Raw genomic sequence first — 23,290 nt, forward strand, 5'->3', positions numbered from 1 at the left:
TAAATACACCCAAAGACCCGGATTCACAACCACCTACGACAACAAATTCCACAGATTCACCTCCCTCTGGCTGAAGAAATTCCTCCATATCTCCATTCTAAGCAGATGCCCTCCTGAAATTGTACCCAGACTCTCCCACCGTGGGGAACAATATTTCTACATCCACTTTGTCCACGCCTTTCAACATTCAAAATGTTTCAATAAGAATCCCCCCCCCCCAATATCTCCTAAACACAAACAAGTCCAGGCCAAGAGCTGTCAAACTCTCCTCGTATGTTAACCCTTATGAGAGGCATCGATAGGGTGGGTGGCCAGTGCCTGTTTGCCAGGGCAGGATCAGCAAACATCAGAGGACACGTGTACAAAGTGAAGGAAGAGTTGTGGGGGCCTGGAATGGCTTGCCGGGGGTGGTGGTGGAGGCTGGAAGATTAAGGGCATTTAACAGACTCTTAGACAGACACATGGATGGGAGGGTTTTGTATTTTTTTTTTAAGAATACATGTGTCGGGACAACATCACAGGCCAAATGGCCTGCACTGTGCTGTAGTGTACTATGTTCATTCCTGGAATCATCCTGGTGAACCTCCTCTGGACCCTCTCCAATGTCGGCACATCCTTTCACAAACAGCTCACAATACTCCAAGTGGGGTCTCACCAGTGCTAATTCATCTCTCTCTGTAACACCACACCCAGCCTTTTACTTCTACTACATGTGGGATGTCTAACTGATCTGCTGGTACCATGACCTATATCACTGAATGCTAGCATGGGAGATGGTGGCCGTGAATCGGGGATTTACCGGCGGTGGCCGTGCTCTCCGGGACTCGTCATTCCCCTTGCTCCCTCGGTCCATCGAGCGCCACTGGGCGCTGTTGCGTTCCCGGATGACCGCGGTGGTCTTCAGGCCGCTGCGTGTGGGCTTGCGGCCAACGACACTGACGTTCGGGTAGTTTAAATGGTTGTCACTGAACTCGGAGCTGGGGCGCACATCACTGCTCTCTCCACCTGACGGAAGGCGACGGGAGAGAATGGTTAGAGCACGCAATGCAGGGGCACTCAGCCGGAGGACCAAGCAGTGGTCATTTCTGGGTCACTAGATCTGGCTGACCCCTCCTTGATTTGTTTCAGGTCAGGGCCCCCTAAGTATTTCCACTCCCAGTGACCCCCCCTCAGTACTGCCCTCCCAGTGACCCCCCCACTGCCTCTCCCAGAGACCCCCACTGCCTCTCCCATTGTGACCCCCCCTCAGAACCACCCCTCCCCCAGTGACCCCCTCAGTACTGCACCCTCAGAACCACCCCTCCCAGTGGACCTGACCCAGTACCGCCCATCCCAGTAAGCCCCCACTGCCCCCGTGTGCCCCCCTCAGTACTGCCCCTTGCCAGAGACCCCCTCAGTACCACCCCTCCCCAGTGACCGCTCTCAGAACTGCCCCCATCCAATGTGGACCCCCTCCCCCCCCCCAAAGTACTGCCTCTCCCAAGGAGACTCACACCAGTGCTCTTGAGGTCAGTGAGGGTCCCATCCACATTGTGGCCACTGGTGGTGTGGGACATCATTGAACAGACACCCAGGCATATAATGGGTGCACAATCAGCCTCCCATTTTTACACAGCAGGATCCCATGGAATGTCTCTGACCAAGATCAGGGGTGATGCTGATTCGGCCCCAGGCTGAAGGGCAGATGTTGACCTCTGGACCTGTGCTGCGGGTCCCAGCACGGATTGGGTCTCCCCGCTGTGACACCCTTGAGAGAGTCCCATGCATATACTCTGGATAGGTACATGGCCAAGAGTGAGCGAATGGGATTGCCCCATAAACCAGCAGAGACCATGGACAGAATGGCCTCACTCCTTATCCACTGTGAAGGTCACAATTGTTGAGGTGTCAGGGCAGGTGACGTTAACACCCTCCCAACAGGTATCCAAGAGGGAAGGTTTCTGTCCAGGGAGACTGGCCCCTCACCCCCGTGCTGCTCTCCCGACCCTGAAGGAAAGGGGCTTTGACAACTACAACTGTTGTGTCCACAGCTGTAAATCTGTCAACTCGTTGGAGCAACTCCTACCCAAGGAAACCAGCTTCATGGCAGCTTCCACACTGTTTTGCTCCAGCGATGGGGCTCTGGAAGTTACAAGCAATAAATCAGTTTGTAAAATCAATTTTTAGGACCAGGTTATTTCCAGGAATTCTTCTGCCAAATTAAAAACAGCTTCCTACTGCCAAAAGTAAACACTAATCTTTCCCTCCAACCCCTTCTTGGCTAACAGCACAGATACCTCCAGCCTGCCCTCCCATCACAGCTCCCAAGTCTGGCCACGCTGCAGAAGAGTCTGGAATCTCTCCAGGCCTATCATCACTCAACCCCAAGGTTCCACACTTTGGCACAAGGCCATCATTTGGCTCTGGGAAAGTCCCTCACCTCTAATGTTCCTCAGTCCCCTTCATAACCTCCCAGGGGATAGAGCATTGGCTTCATGGGAGAGAGCAGAGGGTGATGGTTGAGGGTTGGTTCTTGGACTGCAGGCCTGAGACTAGTGGTGTGCCACAGGGTTGGGTGCTGGGCCCAATGATCATCAATGACTCCGATGAAAATGTCCATGACATGATGAGTATTTGTGGATGACACTAACGTGTCCGTTATTGTAGAGAGAAGACGGTGGCTGATGTTCGCAGCAGGATCTCGATCGGTTGTGCAGGTGGGGAGAGGAATGGTCGATATAATACAGAGAAATGTGAGGAGTTGCTTTTTGGCAGGTGTAATGTGGGAAGGACATTCACTGGGAATGGTCGGGATCTGGGGGAGTGTTGGAGAGCGGAGGAGTCCGGGGGAGTGCTGCGGAGCAGAGGGGTCCGGGGGAGTGCTGCGGAGCAGAGGGGTCCGGGGGAGTGCTGCGGAGCAGAGGGGTCCGGGGGAGTGCTGCGGAGCAGAGGGGTCCGGGGGAGTGCTGCGGAGCAGAGGGGTCCGGGGGAGTGCTGCGGAGCAGAGGGGTCCGGGGGAGTGCTGCGGAGCAGAGGGGTCCGGGGGAGTGCTGCGGAGCAGAGGGGTCCGGGGGAGTGCTGCGGAGCAGAGGGGTCCGGGGGAGTGCTGCGGAGCAGAGGGGTCCGGGGGAGTGCTGCGGAGCAGAGGGGTCCGGGGGAGTGCTGCGGAGCAGAGGGGTCCGGGGGAGTGCTGCGGAGCAGAGGGGTCCGGGGGAGTGCTGCGGAGCAGAGGGGTCCGGGGGAGTGCTGCGGAGCAGAGGGGTCCGGGGGAGTGCTGCGGAGCAGAGGGGTCCGGGGGAGTGCTGCGGAGCAGAGGGGTCCGGGGGAGTGCTGCGGAGCAGAGGGGTCCGGGGGAGTGCTGCGGAGCAGAGGGGTCCGGGGGAGTGCTGCGGAGCAGAGGGGTCCGGGGGAGTGCTGCGGAGCAGAGGGGTCCGGGGGAGTGCTGCGGAGCAGAGGGGTCCGGGGGAGTGCTGCGGAGCAGAGGGGTCCGGGGGAGTGCTGCGGAGCAGAGGGGTCCGGGGGAGTGCTGCGGAGCAGAGGGGTCCGGGGGAGTGCTGCGGAGCAGAGGGGTCCGGGGGAGTGCTGCGGAGCAGAGGGGTCCGGGGGAGTGCTGCGGAGCAGAGGGGTCCGGGGGAGTGCTGCGGAGCAGAGGGGTCCGGGGGAGTGCTGCGGAGCAGAGGTTAACGTACCAGGGGTTGAAGATTGGTGTAATTGGGCAGGACGGGCTCGTGGGCTGAAAGGGCCTGTTACCGTGCTGCGAGTCTACATTTAAAGAAGGAACTGCTTCTCCCAGAGAATGGTGAATCTGTGGAATTCACAACCCAGGGAAGCAGTGGAGGCTGTCTCATTAAATGTATTTAAAACACTGAGAACTTTTTGCAAGGTACGGGAATTAAGGGTGATGGGCAACAGGCAGGTGTGTCGACTGGAGGCCATGCCCATGATCTTATAGAACGGCAGAGCCAGCTGACTGACTCCTGCACTCGTTCCTAAGGTCCTTCTCTTCTCATCCCCCCTTCCCACCCTCCCTGAGGAACCCAAACAACCACTCAGGTCGCACCACACAGCATGACCTCTCCGGTCTTGGCCCTCCAACTCCAGCCTCTATCGTCCACTAATGGCCTTGCTCTTGAGCTCTGGACCCTCCTCCCATTCCCCTTTCTGGAGGGATCCCTCAGTCCCCTGCTCCGCCCTCCTCCTGTGCTGCACCAGGTAGTTCATCGGATAACAGAGCAGGAGCCCATTCTGCCATCTTTACCCCAGCACTATTTTGCTGGTCAGTCCCTCTGGTCCAGAGCTTCAACCATTTTGCGCAGGTTAGTCTGAGTGAGACAGGCCAGTAAAGAATCAGGGCTGGGCAGAGAACTTGCAGATGGGAGTTTAATCTGGGAGGACTAATGTAAAGGGGAAGTGTACTGATAATGGTAGGACTATTAAAAACATTACTGTGCAGAGGGATATAGTTCACTAAGAGAGGCCACGCAGGTAGACATACATAAAGTGCAGAAACAGGCCATCCTGGGCCATGAGCCAGTACAGCCTAATTACAATCAACCTACAACACCCAGAGGGAGGAAACCAGTGCCCCTGGGGAAAACCCACAGACATGGGGAGGCAGCACCAGATTCAAACACTAGTCCCGATCGGTGACGCTGTAACAGCAATGTGCTAATCGTGCTGGGTGGTGAAGGCGTGGGGTATGCTTGCTGTTCTGGGGTGGGCCGTTGAGTACAATGGAAAGGAGGTCACACTGCAGCGATATAGAACTTTGGTTAGTCCTCCCATGGTATACTGTGTGCAATTCTGGTTGCCCCATTTGGAAATGGGACAGAAGAGGTTCACCAGGATGTGGCCAGGTTTAGAGGGAACGAGTTACAGGGAGAGATCGGACAACTTGCATAGTTTTCTCTGGAACACCAGAGACCTGATGGAGGTTTATAAAATCATGATAGTCTGGTCAGTCCAAATCTTTTTTCCCCCAAATACACACACTGGAGAAGACGCATTTAAGATGGGGGTGGGGGGCGGAGGTTTAAAGGAGGTGTGTGGGGTAGAATGGCCCTAGAGTAAAAGTCCTAAACTCCAGACTGCCTGGGGAATGGGTCGGTCCATATTTTGGGATTCTCGGGCAGTACACCTGTGGCACTTAAGTAATGCGCACGTACACACGTGCAAAAGCCAAGAGTTTGATAAGTTCGGATCTTCGGGTGATCCAGATTTCGGACTTTTACTGTACGTCAGGTGGTGGGTGAGTGGAATGGGCTGCCTGGTGGAAACAGATACAACGGTGTGAAAGAGGCTTCCAGACAGAGCTGTGAATATGGAGGAGATGGAGGCAGCCGTGTTTTATTTTGATTCGTACATAGGGTTCAGCACAGACACGTGGGCCTGTTCTCCATTCCATGAGGGACACCCACCAGGGTGCAGGAAACTTGGCGTCCATACCCAGCCTGGCCTCTGTGCAACCCTGGATCCATAGACTTTTAATTCAGGGTCAACCAGAGGTGAACACTTCACACTGGCCTTGCCAGCAACATCCACACTGACAAGCAATTCTGCTTATTCCTTGAAGGGCTCAGGACCGAAACATCTTTGCTTTTTATGGACACTGAAAAGACCGGCTGAGACCTCCAGCATTTTGATGTGATTTTACGACAATCACAGCTTTTACAGACTTTCGTGTTTCACTACGTAATTGTTGCTCGGAGGATGACAGATTTATACCACAGGGAATGAGCCCATCTATACATGCTCATTACAACCTCCGATCCTATTCTATTCTCCCACCAACTCCCTCCAGGATCGCCCCCTCACCCACACACTGGGGACTGACTTTGGGATGCAGGAGGAAACCAGAGCCCCCACTCCCTACCCTGGGGGAAAAAACCCATGCAGTCAGAGGAAGAGCATGCAACCTCCACATAGACAGCGCTGGAGATGGGGATCCATCCCAGCTGTTCGGAGCAGTGAGACTGCAGCACCACCCACAGACCCACTGGGCCGCCCACCCCCTCTCAAGAGGCATATCCCTGGTCCCCACCCAACGGGCTCTGGGAGGTGACAGAGCAGGAGAGGATAGGGCTGGTTCCCTGGCCGTGGAGCTGGAACAGAGGGAAGCGTCCCCACCAATCCTTAAACATCAGGAGAGGAGACACAGAGTGGAAAGCTGCTCTGGCAACACTTGTAACCTAAGTCAGAAAGCTGCAGAGTTCTAGGAAATGTAACGGGAAAAAATGCCTCAGAACAAATGTGAAACAGATCTGTGTCCAGACTTCTGACCTATCGTTCCCTCTGTGCAAGGAAAACATTCCCCACTGCCTTTATCCAATGCCTTTTCCACACAAAGGCCAAGACTGAAAACAATCCTGGAAACAGGAGATGCTGCTCCTGGGCTGCAATGACACCAGGTCCCTAGGTACACACAGCCCTGTTGGATAGGGACCTGTTCACACTGATGCACATAAGCTCCCTGCCCACTGGGGGCTGCACAGCAGCCCCTCGATCTGTCCCCTGCCCACTGTGGGTGTACAGCAGCTCCTCGATCTGTCCCCTGGCCACTGTGGGTGCACAGGAATTCCCCGATCTGTCCCCTGCCCACTGTGGGTGCACAGCAGCTCCTCGATCTGTCCCCTGCCCACTGTGGGTGCACAGCAGCTCCTCGATCTGTCCCCTGGCCACTGTGGGTGCACAGGAATTCCCCAATCTGTCCCCAGACCACTGTGGGTGCACAGGAATTCCCCAATCTGTCCCCTGCCCGCTGTAAGAGCACCGGATCTCCCTGCCCGCTGTAAGAGCACCGGATCTCCCTGCCCGCTGTAAGAGCACCGGATCTCCCTGCCCGCTGTAAGAGCACCGGATCTCCCTGCCCGCTGTAAGAGCACCGGATCTCCCTGCCCGCTGTAGGAGAACCGGATCTCCCTGCCCGCTGTAGGAGAACCGGATCTCACTGCCCGCTGTAGGAGAACCGGATCTCCCTGCCCGCTGTAGGAGAACCGGATCTCCCTGCCCGCTGTAGGAGAACCGGATCTCCCTGCCCGCTGTAGGAGAACCGGATCTCCCTGCCCGCTGTAGGAGAACTGGATCTCCCTGCCCGCTGTAAGAGAACTGGATCTACCTGCCCGCTGTAAAAGAACTAGATCTCCCTGCCCGCTGTAAGAGAACTGCATCTCCCTGCCCGCTGTAAGAGAACTGGATCTCCCTGCCCGCTGTAAGAGAACTGCATCTCCCTGCCCGCTGTAAGAGAACTGCATCTCCCTGCCCGCTGTAAGAGAACTGGAACCCCCTGCCCGCTGTAAGAGAACTGGATCTCCCTGCCCGCTGTAAGAGAACTGGATCTCCCTGCCCGCTGTAAGAGAACTGGATCTCCCTGCCCGCTGTAAGAGAACTGGATCTCCCTGCCCGCTGTAAGAGAACTGGATCTCCCTGCCCGCTGTAAGAGAACTGGATCTCCCTGCCCGCTGTAAGAGAACTGGATCTCCCTGCCCGCTGTAAGAGAACTGGATCTCCCTGCCCGCTGTAAGAGAACTGGATCTCCCTGTCCGCTGTAAGAGAACTGGATCTCCCTGCCCGCTGTAAGAGAACTGATCTCCCTCCCCGCTGTAAGAGAACTGGATCTCCCTGCCCGCTGTAAGAGAACTGGATCTCCCTGCCCGCTGTAAGAGAACTGGATCTCCCTGCCCGCTGTAAGAGAACTGGATCTCCCTGCCCGCTGTAAGAGAACTGGATCTCCCTGCCCGCTGTAAGAGAACGGGATCTCCCTGCCCACTGTAAGAGCAGTGGATCTCCCTGCCCACTGTAAGAGAACTGGATCTCCCTGCCCACTGTAAGAGCACCAGATCTCCCTGCCCACTATAAGAGCACCGGATCTCCCTGCCCACTGTCCTTCACACCTGTCAAAGGGCCCAGGCCTGAGACGCAGCTTGGTCTTTGCTTCCTTTGAACACTGTGTGACCTGCTGAGTTTCTCCAGCATGTTTATGTCTGCATTGTTATCCTACATCTGGGCATTACAAGAAAAGCAAATTCTTGGTGGCAATTTACGGGGTCGGGGGGGGGGGGGTGGGGGGCATGGAAAGATGAGTGTGTCAGCTCCACTGCAATCTCAGAGATGATTCGACAGACTCTCCTGCAGAGAACAGCCATCGAGTTACATGAAAACAGATCCTTCAGCCCAACTCCTCCAACCTCATCAAGGTGCCTTCCTGAGCTTGTCTCATTGAAAAACATAGAACACTACAGCATAGAAACAGGCCCTTCAAGTCTGTGCTGATCCATTTTTATGCCTAGTCCCACTGACCTGCATCCAGCCCATATCCCTCCAAATCCCTCCCATCCATGTCCCTGTCCAAATTCTTCTTAAATGTTAAAATTGAGCCCATATTCACCACTTCAGCTGGCAGCTCATTCCACACCCACCACTCTCTGTGTGAGGAAGTTCCCCCTCATGTTCCCCCTAAACTTTTCCCCTTTCACCCTTAGCCCATGTCCTCTGGTTTGTATCTTACCGACTCTCAGTGGAAAAACCCGACCTACATTTACTCTGTCTCTCCCCCTCATAATTTTAAATACCTTGATCAAATCTCCCCTCATTCTTCTACGCTCCAGGGGATAAAGTCCTAACCTGTTTAACCTTTCCCTTTAACTCAGTTCCTGAAGTCCAAGAACATCTTAGTCAATCTTCTCTGCACTCTTTCAATCTTATTGATATCCTTCCTGTAGTTCGGTGACCAAAACTGCACGCAATCCTCCAAATTTGGCCTCACCAACTTCTTACACAACCTCACCATCACATCCCAACTCCTGGACTCAACATTTTGATTTATGAAGGCCAAGATGCCAAAATCTCTCTTTATGACCCTGTCCACCTGTGATGCCACTTTCAGGGAATTATGTCTCTGTATTCCTAGATCCCTCTGTTCTACCGCACTCCTCAGTGCCCGACCATTTAGTTTGTCCTTCCAAAATGCAACACCTCACACTTGTCTGCATTAAACTCCATCGGCCATTTTTCGGCCCATTTTACCAGCTGGACCAGATCCCTCTGCAACCTTTAAAAACCTTCCTCACTGTCCACAACGTCTCCAATCTTAGTGTCGTCTGCAAACTTGTTGATCCACTTCACCACATTATCATCCAGATCATCGATATAGACGACAAACATTAGTCCTGGAGCACACCAGTCCCAGGCCTCTAGTCTGAGAAACAATTAGCCACTGTATTTGGTCCATACCCCTCTAAACCTTCCTTATCCATGTAAACGTTATAACCACCTTCTCCAGCAGCTTGTTCTACACACCCACCACCCTCTGTGTGATGAAGGTGCCCCTTAGGTTCATTTTAAATCTTTCCCCCCTCACTTTGAAGCTGTGACCTCTAGATCTAGACTTTCCTACGCTGGGGAAACGACTGTGAGCATTCACCTGATCTGTCCCTCAGGTCACCATCTGTCAGTGGGTTGTAAACATTTACAAGGTCGCTTATCAACCTCCTACACTCTTGGTAAAACAGTCCCAACTTGTTAAGTCCCTCTCAACTCAAACTCTCCTGTCCAGGTGACATCTGATCTGCACCCTCTCCAGTTTAATCCCATCGCTCCTCTAGGTGCAGTGACCAGAACGACCAAGAAGTGAAACCACACGTCCTGCAGGGGTTATCCCGATGCAGCCTCTACATCGGGGAGACTGGATGCAAACTGGGAGATTGCTTAGTGGAGCACGTTCACTCTCTCTGCTGCAACAGCGGGGACGTCCCAGCGACCACCCACTTTAATTCCACACCCCACAGTCATGCCAACATGTCTGTCCATGGTCTCGAGCACTGCCGAATCAAGGTCACCAACAAATTGGAGGAACACCACTTCATATTCCATCTCGCCAGTCTCTAACCGGATAGCATCAATATCACTGAAGAGAGAACATAGAATCTACAGCACAATGCAGGCCCTTCAGCCCAGTGTTGTGCTGACCCAATACAACAACTCCCTGGAATTTCCCCACTGCACAACCCTCTTCTTCTTAGCTTAGTGAATTAAATGATCCTATTGTCCCAGCCTCCACCTGCCTTTGATGGCAGCGCATTCCATGCTCCCACCCATCTCTGTGTGAAAACTCACCTTACATCCCCCCCACTGTACTTTACTCCCAAGCCCCTTAAAACTATGCCCCCTCATGTTAGCCATGTCAGCCCTGGGGAAAAAGCCTCTGGCTGACCACACGATCAGTGTCTCACCTCCATCACTACTCATTCTCTGATCGAGTCAAGCATAAATGACCAAGTTCACTCAGCCTCTCCTCATAAATCATGCTTTCCGATCCAGGCAGCATCCTGGTAAATCTCCTCTGCACCCTCTCCACATCATCCCTGTAATGAGGTGACCAGAACTGAAACCAATATTCCAAATGGGGTTGAACCAAGGTCTTGCATTAGCTGCCAATTTACATGATAGAGGTCTTGAACCTGATCCTATGGTACGTACCGGGGGCTTTAGGTTAATCGGGTGGCATGGACTTTTACCGTGCTGTATGTCTAAATTAAAATTTAAAAGGTTGGCCACCCCTGCCACACACCTTCTTAATGACACCATCAACCTGTACAATAGCTTTGAGTCCCTGTGGACTCTGTCCCCGAGATCTCTCCGTTCATCCGCACTGGTCAGAGTTCTCCCATTAACATTGGATTCTGCCTTCAAATTGGACCAACTGACATGAACCACTTCACACTTTTCTGGATTAAACTCCACCTGCCACATCTCTGCATCATATCAATGTCCCTCTGGCAGCCCTCCAGAATATCCACAATACCTCCAACCCTCTTGTCATCCGTAAATTTACTAACCCACCCTTCCACTTCCACATTCAGAAAATTCACAAAGAGGAGGGAGTCCCAGAACAGATCCCTGAGGACCACAACTGGTCACAGACCTCACGCTGGAGTTGTGAGGTGATCAGCAATGTGCCTCCACATCCAGGCCACTCAACAGTTTCAGGGTCATTCTGCACAAGAGTCATGTTCTCAAACTGGCTGAAGCGCACTTTCACCCGTGACCTGTGACAGAAGTGTTCCAACAACCTGAACTCAGAGCTACAAGACATATTATTTGTGGCACATTATCAAAGCTTTCTGGAAGTCCAAATGCACCACGTCCACTGTCCCCGCTTAGCAAGTTAACAACCTTAAAATCATGATCCAAGGAGAACTCTCTGATCTACCCATCCCTCACCAGCATTCGGGGCCCCAAACAGTCCTCCCAAGTGAACCAACAATTACTTGTGGATCTGCGGGGGTCGTCTACTGTATCTGGCTCTCCCGCTGTGGTCTCCTCTACATCGGAGACTGAGAGATCGGTTTGAAGAGCATCTTGGTTCTGTCCACTGCAATAGTGTGGATTTCCCATTGGCCGCCCATTTCAATTCCCCATGGTCTCGTGCACAGCCAGACTGAGACCACCCACAAATTGGAGGAACAACGCCCCCCCTCCTCCGACTGGGCCCCCTCCTCCGACTGGGCCCCCTCCTCCGACTGGGCCCCCTCCTCCGACTGGGCCCCCTCCTCCGACTGGGCCCCCTCCTCCGACTGGGCCCCCTCCTCCGACTGGGCCCCCTCCTCCGACAGGATGGCATTAACATCAACTCCTCCTGTTTCTACTGAGAGCCTCCCCTCCAACTCCTTCCCCATCTTGTTCCCGCTGGTTCTGTCTCTCTCTCCCCCCCCACCCACCCCTTTCCCCTCTGCCTCCTTTCACAAAGGCAACATCAATTCTCACTTCTCCTCTATCAGATCCAATGAGCTCCTTCTGTCTGTGGATCTGGACTCCTCGCCCCTTCCATTCTTCCCCTTTCTCTCCCCAGCCTTTAATTCAGACCCTGCCTACTTTGTGCTTATACCTTGAGGAAGGGCTCAGGCCCAAAACGTTGGTGATGCATCTTTACCTCGTGTGGGCGCTGCGAGACCGGCTGAGTTCCTCCAGCATCTGTGTGTGTTTTTGCCCATTCCTGTTTACTTTTGCAGCTCCCTCTTGCCACTTCTCAGAACAGATTGCGTTGCAGGTCAGAGGGACATCACTGGCAGGAGCTCCATTCCCTCAGCACTGCTGGAGCTCCTAACTGCCAGAAGGTCTCCCTAGGGCCATTTCAAATTGATTACTGATAATTTATGTTTGCACAATAATAAAACCCAGAGAGGAACATTCTGTTCCAGTTCCACATCCAGCGGAGAAAACTCCAAATTCTGTACTGCATACTGCATGTCTCCTTGGCACTCCACAACATCTCAGAGAAGCAGCCTTACACCAGATGGGGCTGAAGCCTGTGGTTCAGCACCCGAACCAGGCCTTTCAGAAGCAGAAGCTAAACAGAGGCAGGTGGAGGTGATTCATCCATGTCAAATCTCCCAAAGGAATAGCAGAAGGTCATTCTTCCACCCCCCCCCCCCCTTCCCTCTCACACATTCTAACACAGCTGGATCATGGTGGACACAGAAAATACAGGGCCTAATCTCAAACCATGAGTGAGGGACATGTCCCACCGACGGTAGTATCAACGCTTTGGGCATTCCCAGCTTTCTTTGTCAGGGCCAGGGGAATGGCCGCAGTCTTCGCCCCGGGTAGGGGGGAGTCCATAACTCCCTCACTGCTCAAATATATCCATGTGCCCAACTAACCCCGTACGTCTTTGGAATGTAGGAGGAGAGTGGAGCACAGCGCAGTCCTGGCGAGAAGGTACAAACTCCTTCCAGACAGTGCCAGATTCGAACCCACATTGCTGGCAGGCTGCCTTTACTTTCTCGTTTTCGACCTTGTACTGCTGTAGGCAGGTTAGTTTCGTCTTGCTGGGCTTAAAGAACCTTCTCATTGTACCAGATATCATTTGACAATAAACTTGACCTTGGCAGTCATTTTCAAGCAACGTTTGATTTGATTCTTGCGAAGGAGGAGGTGATAGAGGCAGGAAAGCCGATTCCCGTTACATTACAGAGGCACACCAGATAGTGCTGCTGTCTCACAGCTCGAGAGAGGCAGGCCAATCATGACATTGAGTGCTGTCTACGTGGAGTTTGCATGCTCTCCCACAGACCGCGTGGGTTTCCTCTACATCCCAATGAAGAAATGGGTGGAGAGAAGTCTGCTTTGCTCTATTCTGGATGGTCAGAGACTGGGAACCTCAGTTCTGGGCATCTCACGCAGTCTTCCTGCAACCAGCCAGTCACCCCAAAGGCAGTCTGACCAGAGCGTGGGGTAACTGGAGCAAGAAACCTCTGCCCTCTGAAAATAACATATCCTTTCACTTCCAGTCACTTGTTTCTGGTGTCACTGGACACCCAGGTCCCTCAACACCTCTCACATTCTCACCACATTAACAAAAAATGACCTTTTCTACTTTTTCCAACTTGGAGACAAGTTGACATTGTTCCATTTTATATTCTGTCCGCCCCTCCATCTAACCTATCTATATATCCCCCTGACCACCCCCTCACAGACCAAATGACCACCCAACTTTACACAGCACAATACAGGCCCTTGATGTTGTGCTGACCTACGTATACTTTTAAAAACAAACTAAACCCTCCCCACCTCATAAGCCTTTATTTTTTTTCTTATTATTGAAAACCTTGCCCCCCCCAAAACAAACCCATTCACAACCTTCCCACCGATGCCGACACTCCCACTGTTCACCACCCATAAATCAATTCTCCGTCTATGCCAGGACGTCACTTCAATACCATGCATTCTGATCTTAAAAGCCTTGGTGGCATCTTATCAGATGCCTTTTGGTCCAAACACATCCTCTCACATCCTTCCAAAAAAACTCACACTTCCAAAAACAATTTTCCCTCCGAGGTGTCCGTGTTGAAGCTGCCCAATCCTACTATATTTTCCCACGATTCCTGAATAAATCCCAGCTGAAGCCCCGGTAATTAGTTGGTGGACTAGGTGGACAGGGTTGTAACGAGAGCTTTATGCATCTTGGGCCTTCATAAATAGTTGAGCACAGAGGAGTGCGGTAGAACAGAGGGATCTGGGAATACAGAGACATGATTCCCTGAAAGTGGCATCACAGGTGGACAGGGTTGTAAAGAGAGATTTTGGTATCTTGGCCATCATAAATCAAAGTATTGAGTCCAGGAGTGGTAAAATTGTGTAAGACACTGGTGAGGCCAAATTTGGAGTATGGTGTGCAGCTTTGGTCACCGAACTACAGGAAAGTTATCAGTAAGATTGAAAGAGTGCAGAGATTTACTAGGATGTTGGAGCCATGGAACACTACACACAGAAACAGGCCCCTTCGGTCCTTCCAATCTGTCTTTTTTTTTTGCCTAGACCCACCGACCTGCACCTGATCCTTAACCCTCCATACCCCTCCCATCTATGTATCTGTCCAAATTCTTCATGTTAATTTTTTTTAAAAGATGAGAGAAATACTGTATTTTTCAGAGAATCACTTTCCTTGCTTGAAGTTGGTGGAATAAATTTGCCAAAAAACAAACTCAACTTATGCATTAAAGACACCCTTTCAAATCCATATTCATAGAGACTGATGAGATTCGGATTCTGCAGCTGAGGTTAGTGGTCTGCCTCACAAATTGTTGTACAAACCCATTGCTAGCTAATCTTTCCTGAACAAATGGGAAATTTTCAGATGATGTGTCCTGCTGCATAGGCAGTGGAAATGCCTGATAGCTGTGATTGGGATTGGTTCTATTCAATTCCCATTTTGAAGCAATTGCAATCACCCCTCATTGGTTTGGTTCCTACTGAATGACTTCCAATACCGCAGTTAGATTTTCCCAGCACCAGCCATCAGATCACAGGCTTTCTTGTGTTTCGACCAGTGTTTCACCAGACAATCTCTTGCACAGTACCATTCAACCTGGCATCGGGAACACCGTTTCGCCTCCCCTCCTCCACAAAATCCACATTTTGGGTGCTCTGGAATTAGATTCTCCATCACATCCAGGTTATAAGTTTCTGCCAATCTGTGTGCCTGTTCAAGCAAGTCCTACTCAGAGGGATTAAATGCTGTTTTCACGAGATGCTTGGCAATAGCTTTCCATTTGTTCAAACTCTCACGAATGATCCTATCTCTGATTATCAGGAACCTGTTCTAAAATGAGATTCTTCTTTGGTATCGGAGGATCTACCATGGCAAGATGGCCTAGGAAGCATGGTAATTCCAGGAGGTTGGGGAGCTGGTCAATGAGAACTTCAGTCAGGAATCCTTGAAGCTTGAGCAACTGTGTTTTGTTCAAATCGTTGAAGTCGTATCTCTGCTGGCATTCGGGAGGTTGTATAATGCGATCCAGACCTGTCCATCCAGCTTTGTTATTTTCAGTTGATCTTCAAGAGGCACTGTGTACCACTTTCCATCAGCACATTTCTGTAATTCACCTTTGAAATTGTATCGACTCCAGGGACAATGTTCCAACAGGTGAACAAGCACATTGTGGGTGTTCAGCAGACATGTCGGGACACTAAGTGGCAAGCTGTCAATGTGATCAGTTATATAGCAAAGAATGGAAAGAGCCTTCATTGAGATAGCAAATTCCAACTCATGGCTTTGCTTCTGCCATTTCCGCCAGGGCTGTTGCTGGAAGCTGCCTACATTCCTGACTTACTCAGCTTTCACTCTGTGCAGCAAACAGTGTCACCTTTCGTTGACAGTAATCAACAAGGTCCAGCACTACCTCCTCAGCAGACTCACACACATCCTTATGATATAGTTTCTAGGAGGTTAACAATTGTTGCTTCATGATGGACCACAATATATATGGGAATTGTGCTCTTTGGATTGAAATCCTGGAGCTGACACAATACAGGAAATACCTTCTGTTTCCAAACCTCTACAGCTATGAGTTCATGAATCAGGGTGGGGACCTTCCCTAGAGAGTAAATGTGTTCCTTGACAAATTCATCCTGGTCAGCATTAATGATGGCCTGCATGTTCAGCTTCTCAATATATCCATGCTGTCTGAACCACCTCGGACTGCCAATATCTCTCAACGGGAACTCCTACAGGCTCTCGGCGTAACTGGCAGCTTCCACCGATAGCAACAACGCCTTCCCCAAGCCGGTCAACTCGGCCGCCATCACCCCACGCCATCACCCCACTATGTTCAACAGCCGCGAGAGACCTTCATGTGAAAATTGAGCCCACATTCATTTCACTGGCAGCTCGTTCCACACCCCCATCACTCTGTGTGAAGGAGTTCCCCCTCATGTTCCCTCTAGACTTTCCCCTTTCACCCTTAACCCATGTCCTCTGGTTTGTATCTCACCCACCCTCAGTGAAAAAAGCCGACCTACATTTACTCTGTCTGTCCCCCTCATAATTTTAAATATCTCCATCCACGGAGAGGGGGCAGAGGAGATTTACCAGGATGTTGCCTGGGTTGGGAATCAAGTCTTATAAGACAAGGTTCGCAGAGCTGGGACTTTTCCCTTTCGAGCGTAGAAGGATGAGAGGAGACTTGATAGAGGTCGACAAGATTCTAAGAGGCATAGATAGGGTGGACGGCCAGCACCTGTTTCCCAGGGCAGGATCAGCAAATACCAGAGGACGTGTACAAAGTGAAGGGAGGGAAGTTTAGGGGAGACGTCAGGAGTAAGTTGGTTTTTTTTTGTTTTTTTTTTACACAGAGAGTTGTGGGGGCCTGGAATGCCTTGCTGGGGTTGGTGGTGGAGGGTGGAACATTAGGGGCATTTAAGAGACTCTTAGACAGACACATGGATGATGGCAAAATACAGGATTATGGGGTAGGGAGGGTTTAGTACTTTTTATTTTTAAGGAATATGTGGGTTGGCACAAGATTGAGGGTAGAAATGCCTGCATGGTGCTGAAGTGTTCTATGTTCTAAATCTCCCCCCAGGCTTCTTCACTCCAGGCAATAAAGTCTTAACCTGTTTAACCTTTCCCTACAACTTTCCCTTTCTTGGATCTGGGCAAAATCCTAGAAAGACATCAAGGGTATGTTTATGTTACACAGAAGGTTGTGGGGCCTGGAATGCCTTACCTGGGGTGGGGGTTGGGGTGGAGGCTGGAACATTAGGGACATTCAAAAGACTCTCAGAGAGGTACAGAGATAGAAGAAAAATAGAGAGTTCTAGGTGTGAGGGGTTAGATTGTTGTGGAGTAGATTTATATAGGTCAGCACAACATTAGGGGCCGAAGGGCCTGTACTGTACACAGCTATTTTCAACAGGGCCCCTTCGGCCCCCTGGGGCCACAGCAGATGGAAATAAAAGCTTTGTTTTCTTTTCACCTCACCCAAGATTTTTTTAAAATTAGTGTAAAACACGAACATCTGCAGACACTGTGTTTGAAGTAAAACGACGACGCTAGAAGAAACTCAGCAGGTCACACAGTGGGAACTTTATAAAGCAAAGATAAAGATACAGAACCAAGTTCAGCTTGAGCCCGTCGTGAGCAAAATGCAGGCAGGTGCCCAAACAAAATGGTGGGGGGAGAAGCACAGGCCTACAGGCAGGGGGGGGGTAATAGGTGGAGAAGGGAGGGAGGGCACAGCAGCAAGCAGGGGAGGGGGAGGGGATAGCTCAGTGAATGGAGAGGGAAGGGAGTGGAGGGATGGGGAAGGGAGGGAGAACGGGGAGTGGGCCGGCAGAAACCGGAGACGTCAGTTAATGCCATCTGGATGGAGAGGGCCCAGACGGGATAGGAGGTGTTTTTCCTCCAATTTACAGGTGTTCTTGGTTTAACAGTGCACGAGGCCTTGGACAGACTCATCAGCGTGGGAGTGGGCACAGAATTCAGATGGATGGTTACAGGGAGATCCCTGTCATTGACGTGGACAGAGCAAAAGTGCTCAACAAAGTGATCTCCAGTCTGTGTCCAGTCTCTCCGATGTGGAAGAGACCACAGTGGGAGCATCGGATGCAGATTTGAACGTTTTGGGAAGAGGGGAAGATGTGTCTGGTGGTGAGATCAGGTTGTGAGTGGCAGAAATCACCTGGGCAGGGAGGGTGGGATTAAGACGAAGGGTGCTGCTAGTTGGTGTGTGCATGGGGGGGACAGATGCCACGGACGATGGTTGGCGCGGGCTTGCATGGGGTGGAGGGGTGGTGGCACATGGAGGGAAAAGTACCTGTTTCCATGGTATCAGACTCTATGACAACCAACCTGCCCCCATTGCAACACAGGACCACTGCCAGTAGGTCAGGTGTGGAGGTCAGTGAACGCAGATACCGAAGGTGGCACTCGCCTTCAATGCATCAAGAGCTTTTGGCCGAGCGACCTTGGACTCTGGTCCACGTGCTGAGTTGGGTCTATCAGGCAACAGTATCACTGCCTCCTGCTCCGAGCCCTGTACTATTTGCAGCAATGTCGAGGAGGGCATTGAGAGGCTTGGGTCGAGTCTGGGCAGCAGGGGACCAGAGGCATGATTGGGGCAAGGTCAGGAAGAAGTGACCCAGCACCTGGTCAGCCCCTGTCTGTGAAGCGAGGCATCAGCCACAACTCCAGAGAGGCCGTATCACCCGTGGTCCCTCCAGGCTCCCTCAACAAGGATTGGAGGGAGATTAATGAGAAGGGAGTACTTTAGTGGACAGAATTAATCTGGCCTGCAGACAGTGAGAGCCCTGTTTGTTTGTCTAGCTCACTCAGGTCCAAAGTCAGGAGCTGTGGAATGCAGGTAAAGAAAGAATGATGGCAGGTTTACATCAGAACCACTCTGGTTGAGATAGAGCTCCCCAACCCACCCACTCCTTCCCACACGGTCTGCAGCCCTGCAGGTCATGGCCCCTCGAGCACACCCTCAGGGCTGCAGACCGTGTGGGAAGGAGTGGGTGGGTTGGGGAGCTCTATCTCAACCAGAAGGATTTTTCCCTTCATCTCCATTCCAGGCCCCAATGCTCCTTCAAATCCACTACCATCCACTTTAGACCCTTGTTTCTGTATCCTCCGTTTAAAGGGACTAGATCCCTCTTACTCTACAGTCCCCCTCATCACTTTACGCACTCATACAAGATTATTGATCCACAGGGGCAGCACGGTGGGCGTCGCAATTAGCGCAACGCTGTTACAGCGCCAGCGATTGGGACCGGACCAGGGTCTGAATCCCGCGCTGTCTGTAAGGAGATTGTACGTTCTCCCTGTGTCTGCGAGGGTTTTCCCTGGGGCCTCCGGTTTGCTCCCACAGTTCAAAACAAACCGGCTGTCACTGGGCAGCATGGACTTGTGGGCCAAAATGGCCCGTTTACTGTGCTGTGGGTCTAAATTAAAAATTAACATTATGAGGGTTTTAGATAGGCGGAATTGCCAGCTCCTTTTTAGCAAATACCAGAGAACATACGCTTAAGGCAGTGGGTCTCAACCTCACCCCCCCCCCCTCACATATCTGGGGAATTCTGTGCCAAGGGGCTCTGTGGTTAATAGGGATTACTTGAGGGGGTATGTAAATGGAGGAAAAGGCTGAGAACCACTGGTTTAAGGCGAGGGGAGGAAAGTTTAGGGGAGACGTCAGAGGTGTTTTTTATAAACAGAGTGGAATGAGTTGCTGGGGTGTTGAAGGAGGCCAGTTCAATAAGGGTATTTAAAAGACTCTTGTACAGGTACATGGATGTAACAAAAATTAGGTTATGGGTGTGAGGGACAGAGGGGCTAGATTGTTGTTAAGTAGGTTTACATAGGTCGGTACAACATCACGGGCTGAAGGGTCTGTATTGATCTGGAACGTTCTACGTTTAGATATGGCCTGTCAGCAGGTGCACCAGGAAAAGTACATTGGCTGGACATAGCACAGCCTGGTTTGGGAATTTCTATCCAGGTGTCTTGCTAGTTCTTCCTTTTGGTTGTCACCTATATCAATAATCTAAATGACACCAAGATTGGAGGCGATGTGGAGAATGAGGAAGGTTTTCAAAACTTGCAGAGGGATCTGAACCAGCTGGAAACATGATGGGAGTCCAATCCAGATAAGTGGGAGGTGTTGTACTTTGGGAGGGCAAACCAAGGTAGGTCACAAATGGCAAAGAGTAGGGGGCACTGAGAAGTGCAGGAGAACAGAGGGCAAAGTGGAGAACAGTGAAAAATCTCTGAAAGTCTTCCCAAGTTCCTCAGCTGTCCCATCACAGCGCCCGTGTTCCCAGTCTACTCTGGCCAATTCCTTCTTCATCCTGTTGCAGACTCTCTTGGTAAGGCATAGTTCGCTGGTTTTAGATCACACTACTGCATTCACTCTTACCGAGAGGATCCCCAAATACAAGACCGGTCTTGTTGCACAGAACCAGATCTAAGACAGCATGCTTCCTTGAAGTTCGGTAACATGCTGTTTCAGAAAGTTAATGTGATGCATTCCTCCTCAAGACCCCCTTTCCCCTGAGGTGTCTTTGTTCGTCAGGGTCACTGTGGTCGTCTTACCCTGGTTTAACCCACCAGAGTGCAACCCCTCACACTTGAACAAGTTCCTTGGCCTACTTCCCCAGGACATCTAAATCCTGTTGTGATCTCAGAGAACCTTCTTCTCTGTCCACCACACCACCAACCTTACTAACCACACTAATTACATTCCCTCCCACATCGTCAATGTAGCTGACAAACAAGTGACCCAGTGCTGACCCCTGCGGCATGCCACTACTTGGAGACCTCCACTCTGAGTAACAACCCTCCACCGTCACCCTCCGTCTCCTACCATCAACCCAACTCTGTTCCCATTGACCAGCTCGCCACAGTTCCCATGCGATCTAACCTTCCACACCAGCCCATCACATGGACCCTCACCATCGTTCATATAAACAATGCCTGCTGCCCCGGCCAAGCCTCTTGACCACCTCGCCAAACAGATTTGTGAGACATGATCTCCCACACAAAAAACCACGGTGACAATCCCTAATCAAGCCTTGCCTTTCCAAAGGTGAGTGGATCCCATCTCTCAGAATCCCCTCCCATGCCTCCACCACCCAAACAGACCCATCGCGGGACAGTTATCCAGTTGCCCGTGTGCTACAGCTCAGCTCATAGTCTCCACCACTTTGATACCCATTTGGGGGACTGAGATGGTGTCACCGGAAAGTCCAGCATTTATGCTACATCCATAATGACCCTTCAGAAGTGGAGGGTGGGGGCGGGGGGGGGGGGGGGGGGAAGCTCACTCCACAAACTACTGCAGGGTTGAGTGATGAAGGGTGAGAGGTGACTTATTGGAGGTCTACAGGATTACGAGGGGCTTCGATAGGGTGGCCAACCTGCACCTTTTTCCCAGTGCAACAGCAGCAATTAACTAGAGGACATGTTTAAGCTGAGGAAAGTATGGAGGAGATGACAGATGACTCTATTTAACACAGAGAATTGAGGGGGCCTGGAGTGCATCGCCAGGGGTGGTGCTGGAGGCTGGAACAATAGGGCCATTTAAAAGACTTAGACAGGCACATGGATGGAAGAAAGTCGAGGGTTTGGGGTATGAGGGAAGAAGGGTTCAATTGTTGTGGAGTAGGTTTACATAGGTCAGCACAACAGCGTGGGTTGAAGGCCTGCACTGTGCTGGAACATTCTATGTCGTTCTAGAAGGCCACATAGTGCTGGTGAGGAGGGAGTTCATGACTTAGTGCCAGTGATGAAGGAACAGTGATATTTGTCCAAATTAGGATGGGGAGCCTGCAGGTGGTGGTGTGCCTTCACCTGCTGCCCTTGTCCTCGTGCTAGGAGTTGGAGTGGAGTGGCCAGGGTGAACGGCTGATGGGATGCAGCCGGTGCAGACCGCAGCCTCATGTGCAGTGGTGCAGCACACCTGCAAGGGAACATCTCCCCGAGCGCCACAGCTACTAAAACACAGCAGGATCCCACAGAGCAAAAAGGACATGCCCTATCTTAGTCCATGGGCAGCCTTATGGTAAATGGGTTGGGGTGAGCAGAGAAAGAGTGAAAACCACTAGGGAGTAGAGCGGTGGTCTGTGTGCAGGGCTGAGACTCAATGCCCCTCTCATCTATATTCAACAGGCAGCGAGATCCTGGTGTTGAAAGGTTCAGGGAGGGGCACGGTGAAATTCTAGAACGTGTTGTCATACGCGTCAGATGTCTTGATGGTGGACGAATGTCTGGAGCTGGTGGGGTGCATCGCAGGCTGCCATGGAGCTGAGAGAGGAGATTGCTGGGGTCCTGACAGAGACGTACAACTCTTCAGCTGACGTGCCAGATTTTCCAGGTCTGCAGGGAAGGGCCAGGTAGTTCCAAGCCTGCTGTCAGGAAACGATCAGAAAGGATGGAATTAACCTGCGCTGGGAAAGGCAGGGATTGGGCAGCAGTGGTCAGTGGGAGATCGAACCTCATTTAAATCCTTTTTGGGCTGCACAGTTTGCTTCGTGGTTAGCACAATGCCATTACAGCGCCAGAAATCAGAACCGGGGTTTGAATCCCACACAATCTGTAAGGAGTTTGTATGTTTTCCCCATGTCTGTGTGGGGTTTCCCCAGGGACTGCGGTTTCCTCCCACCCTTCAAAACATATTTAAATTTAAAATTCGCCCAAAGGAGGGAGAGGTGGGTCTGTGGAACCAGATGCCAGAGGAAGTGGGAGAGGCAGGTAGAAATGCAACTTTCAAATGACATTTCAACCGCTACCTGGATAGGGAAGGCTTGAGCAGCCATTCCCAACCTTTTATCTGTTATAACCGACCCCCTTCAAAGTTTATGGCCCCTCTTCCGTGTGAAACAGTCAGGTTTAAAAGAACTGATGAGATCCAGATTAAGTAACCACGCTGGTTGGTGTAAAGGAGCAGAGATAGAACCATGCAACAATGACAGAAACAGGTTAGTTCAGCCCTTCTACTCCATGCCAAACACCTTCTCCCACCTAGTCCCATACCCAGCCCCCTCCACACCTCTCTCGTCCTTAATTATTAAAATCGAGCCTGCATCGACCACTTTGGCTGGAAGCTCATTCCATACCCCCACCACCCTCTGAGATAAGAAATTCCTCCTTATGTTTCCCCTAAATTGTTCCCCCTTCAATCTCAATCCATGTCCTCTTGTTTGAATCTCCCCCACAATGGAAAAATCCTGTCCACATTGACTCTATCTGTCCCCCTTATCATTTTAAATACCTCTCTCAAATCACCTCTCAATCTTCTACGCTCCAGGGAATAAAGTCCCAGTCTGTTCAACCATTCCCTGTAACTCAAACCCCGGTAACATTCTCATAAACCTCCTCTGCATTCTCTCTATACCGTTTATATCCTTCCTGTAATTCAATGACCAAAACTGCACACAATATTCCAAATTTGGCTTCACCAATGCCTTATACAATTTCAACATAACATCCCGACTCCTGTACTCAACGCTCTGATTTTTCAAGCCAACATACCAAAAGCTT

General features: G+C 51.4%; 1 protein-coding gene and 1 pseudogene across 2 annotated transcripts in view; both read right to left on the minus strand.

Annotated features, from left to right (window-relative positions):
- The window catches only part of LOC138762312 (insulin-like growth factor-binding protein 2), a 49,636-nt gene that overhangs the window by 21,425 nt on the left and 4,921 nt on the right, over nt 1–23,290 (minus strand). For both annotated transcript variants that reach the window (XM_069936066.1, XM_069936065.1), the window contains exon 2: nt 800–1,005. In XM_069936066.1, the coding sequence (XP_069792167.1) occupies nt 800–1,005 (206 nt within the window). The remainder of the gene's footprint in view (nt 1–799; nt 1,006–23,290) is intronic.
- Nucleotides 14,674–16,059, minus strand: LOC138762311 (zinc finger MYND domain-containing protein 10-like; annotated as a pseudogene).

This window comes from Narcine bancroftii, chromosome 4, assembly GCF_036971445.1.
Source record: "Narcine bancroftii isolate sNarBan1 chromosome 4, sNarBan1.hap1, whole genome shotgun sequence".
Classification (NCBI taxonomy): domain Eukaryota; kingdom Metazoa; phylum Chordata; class Chondrichthyes; order Torpediniformes; family Narcinidae; genus Narcine; species Narcine bancroftii.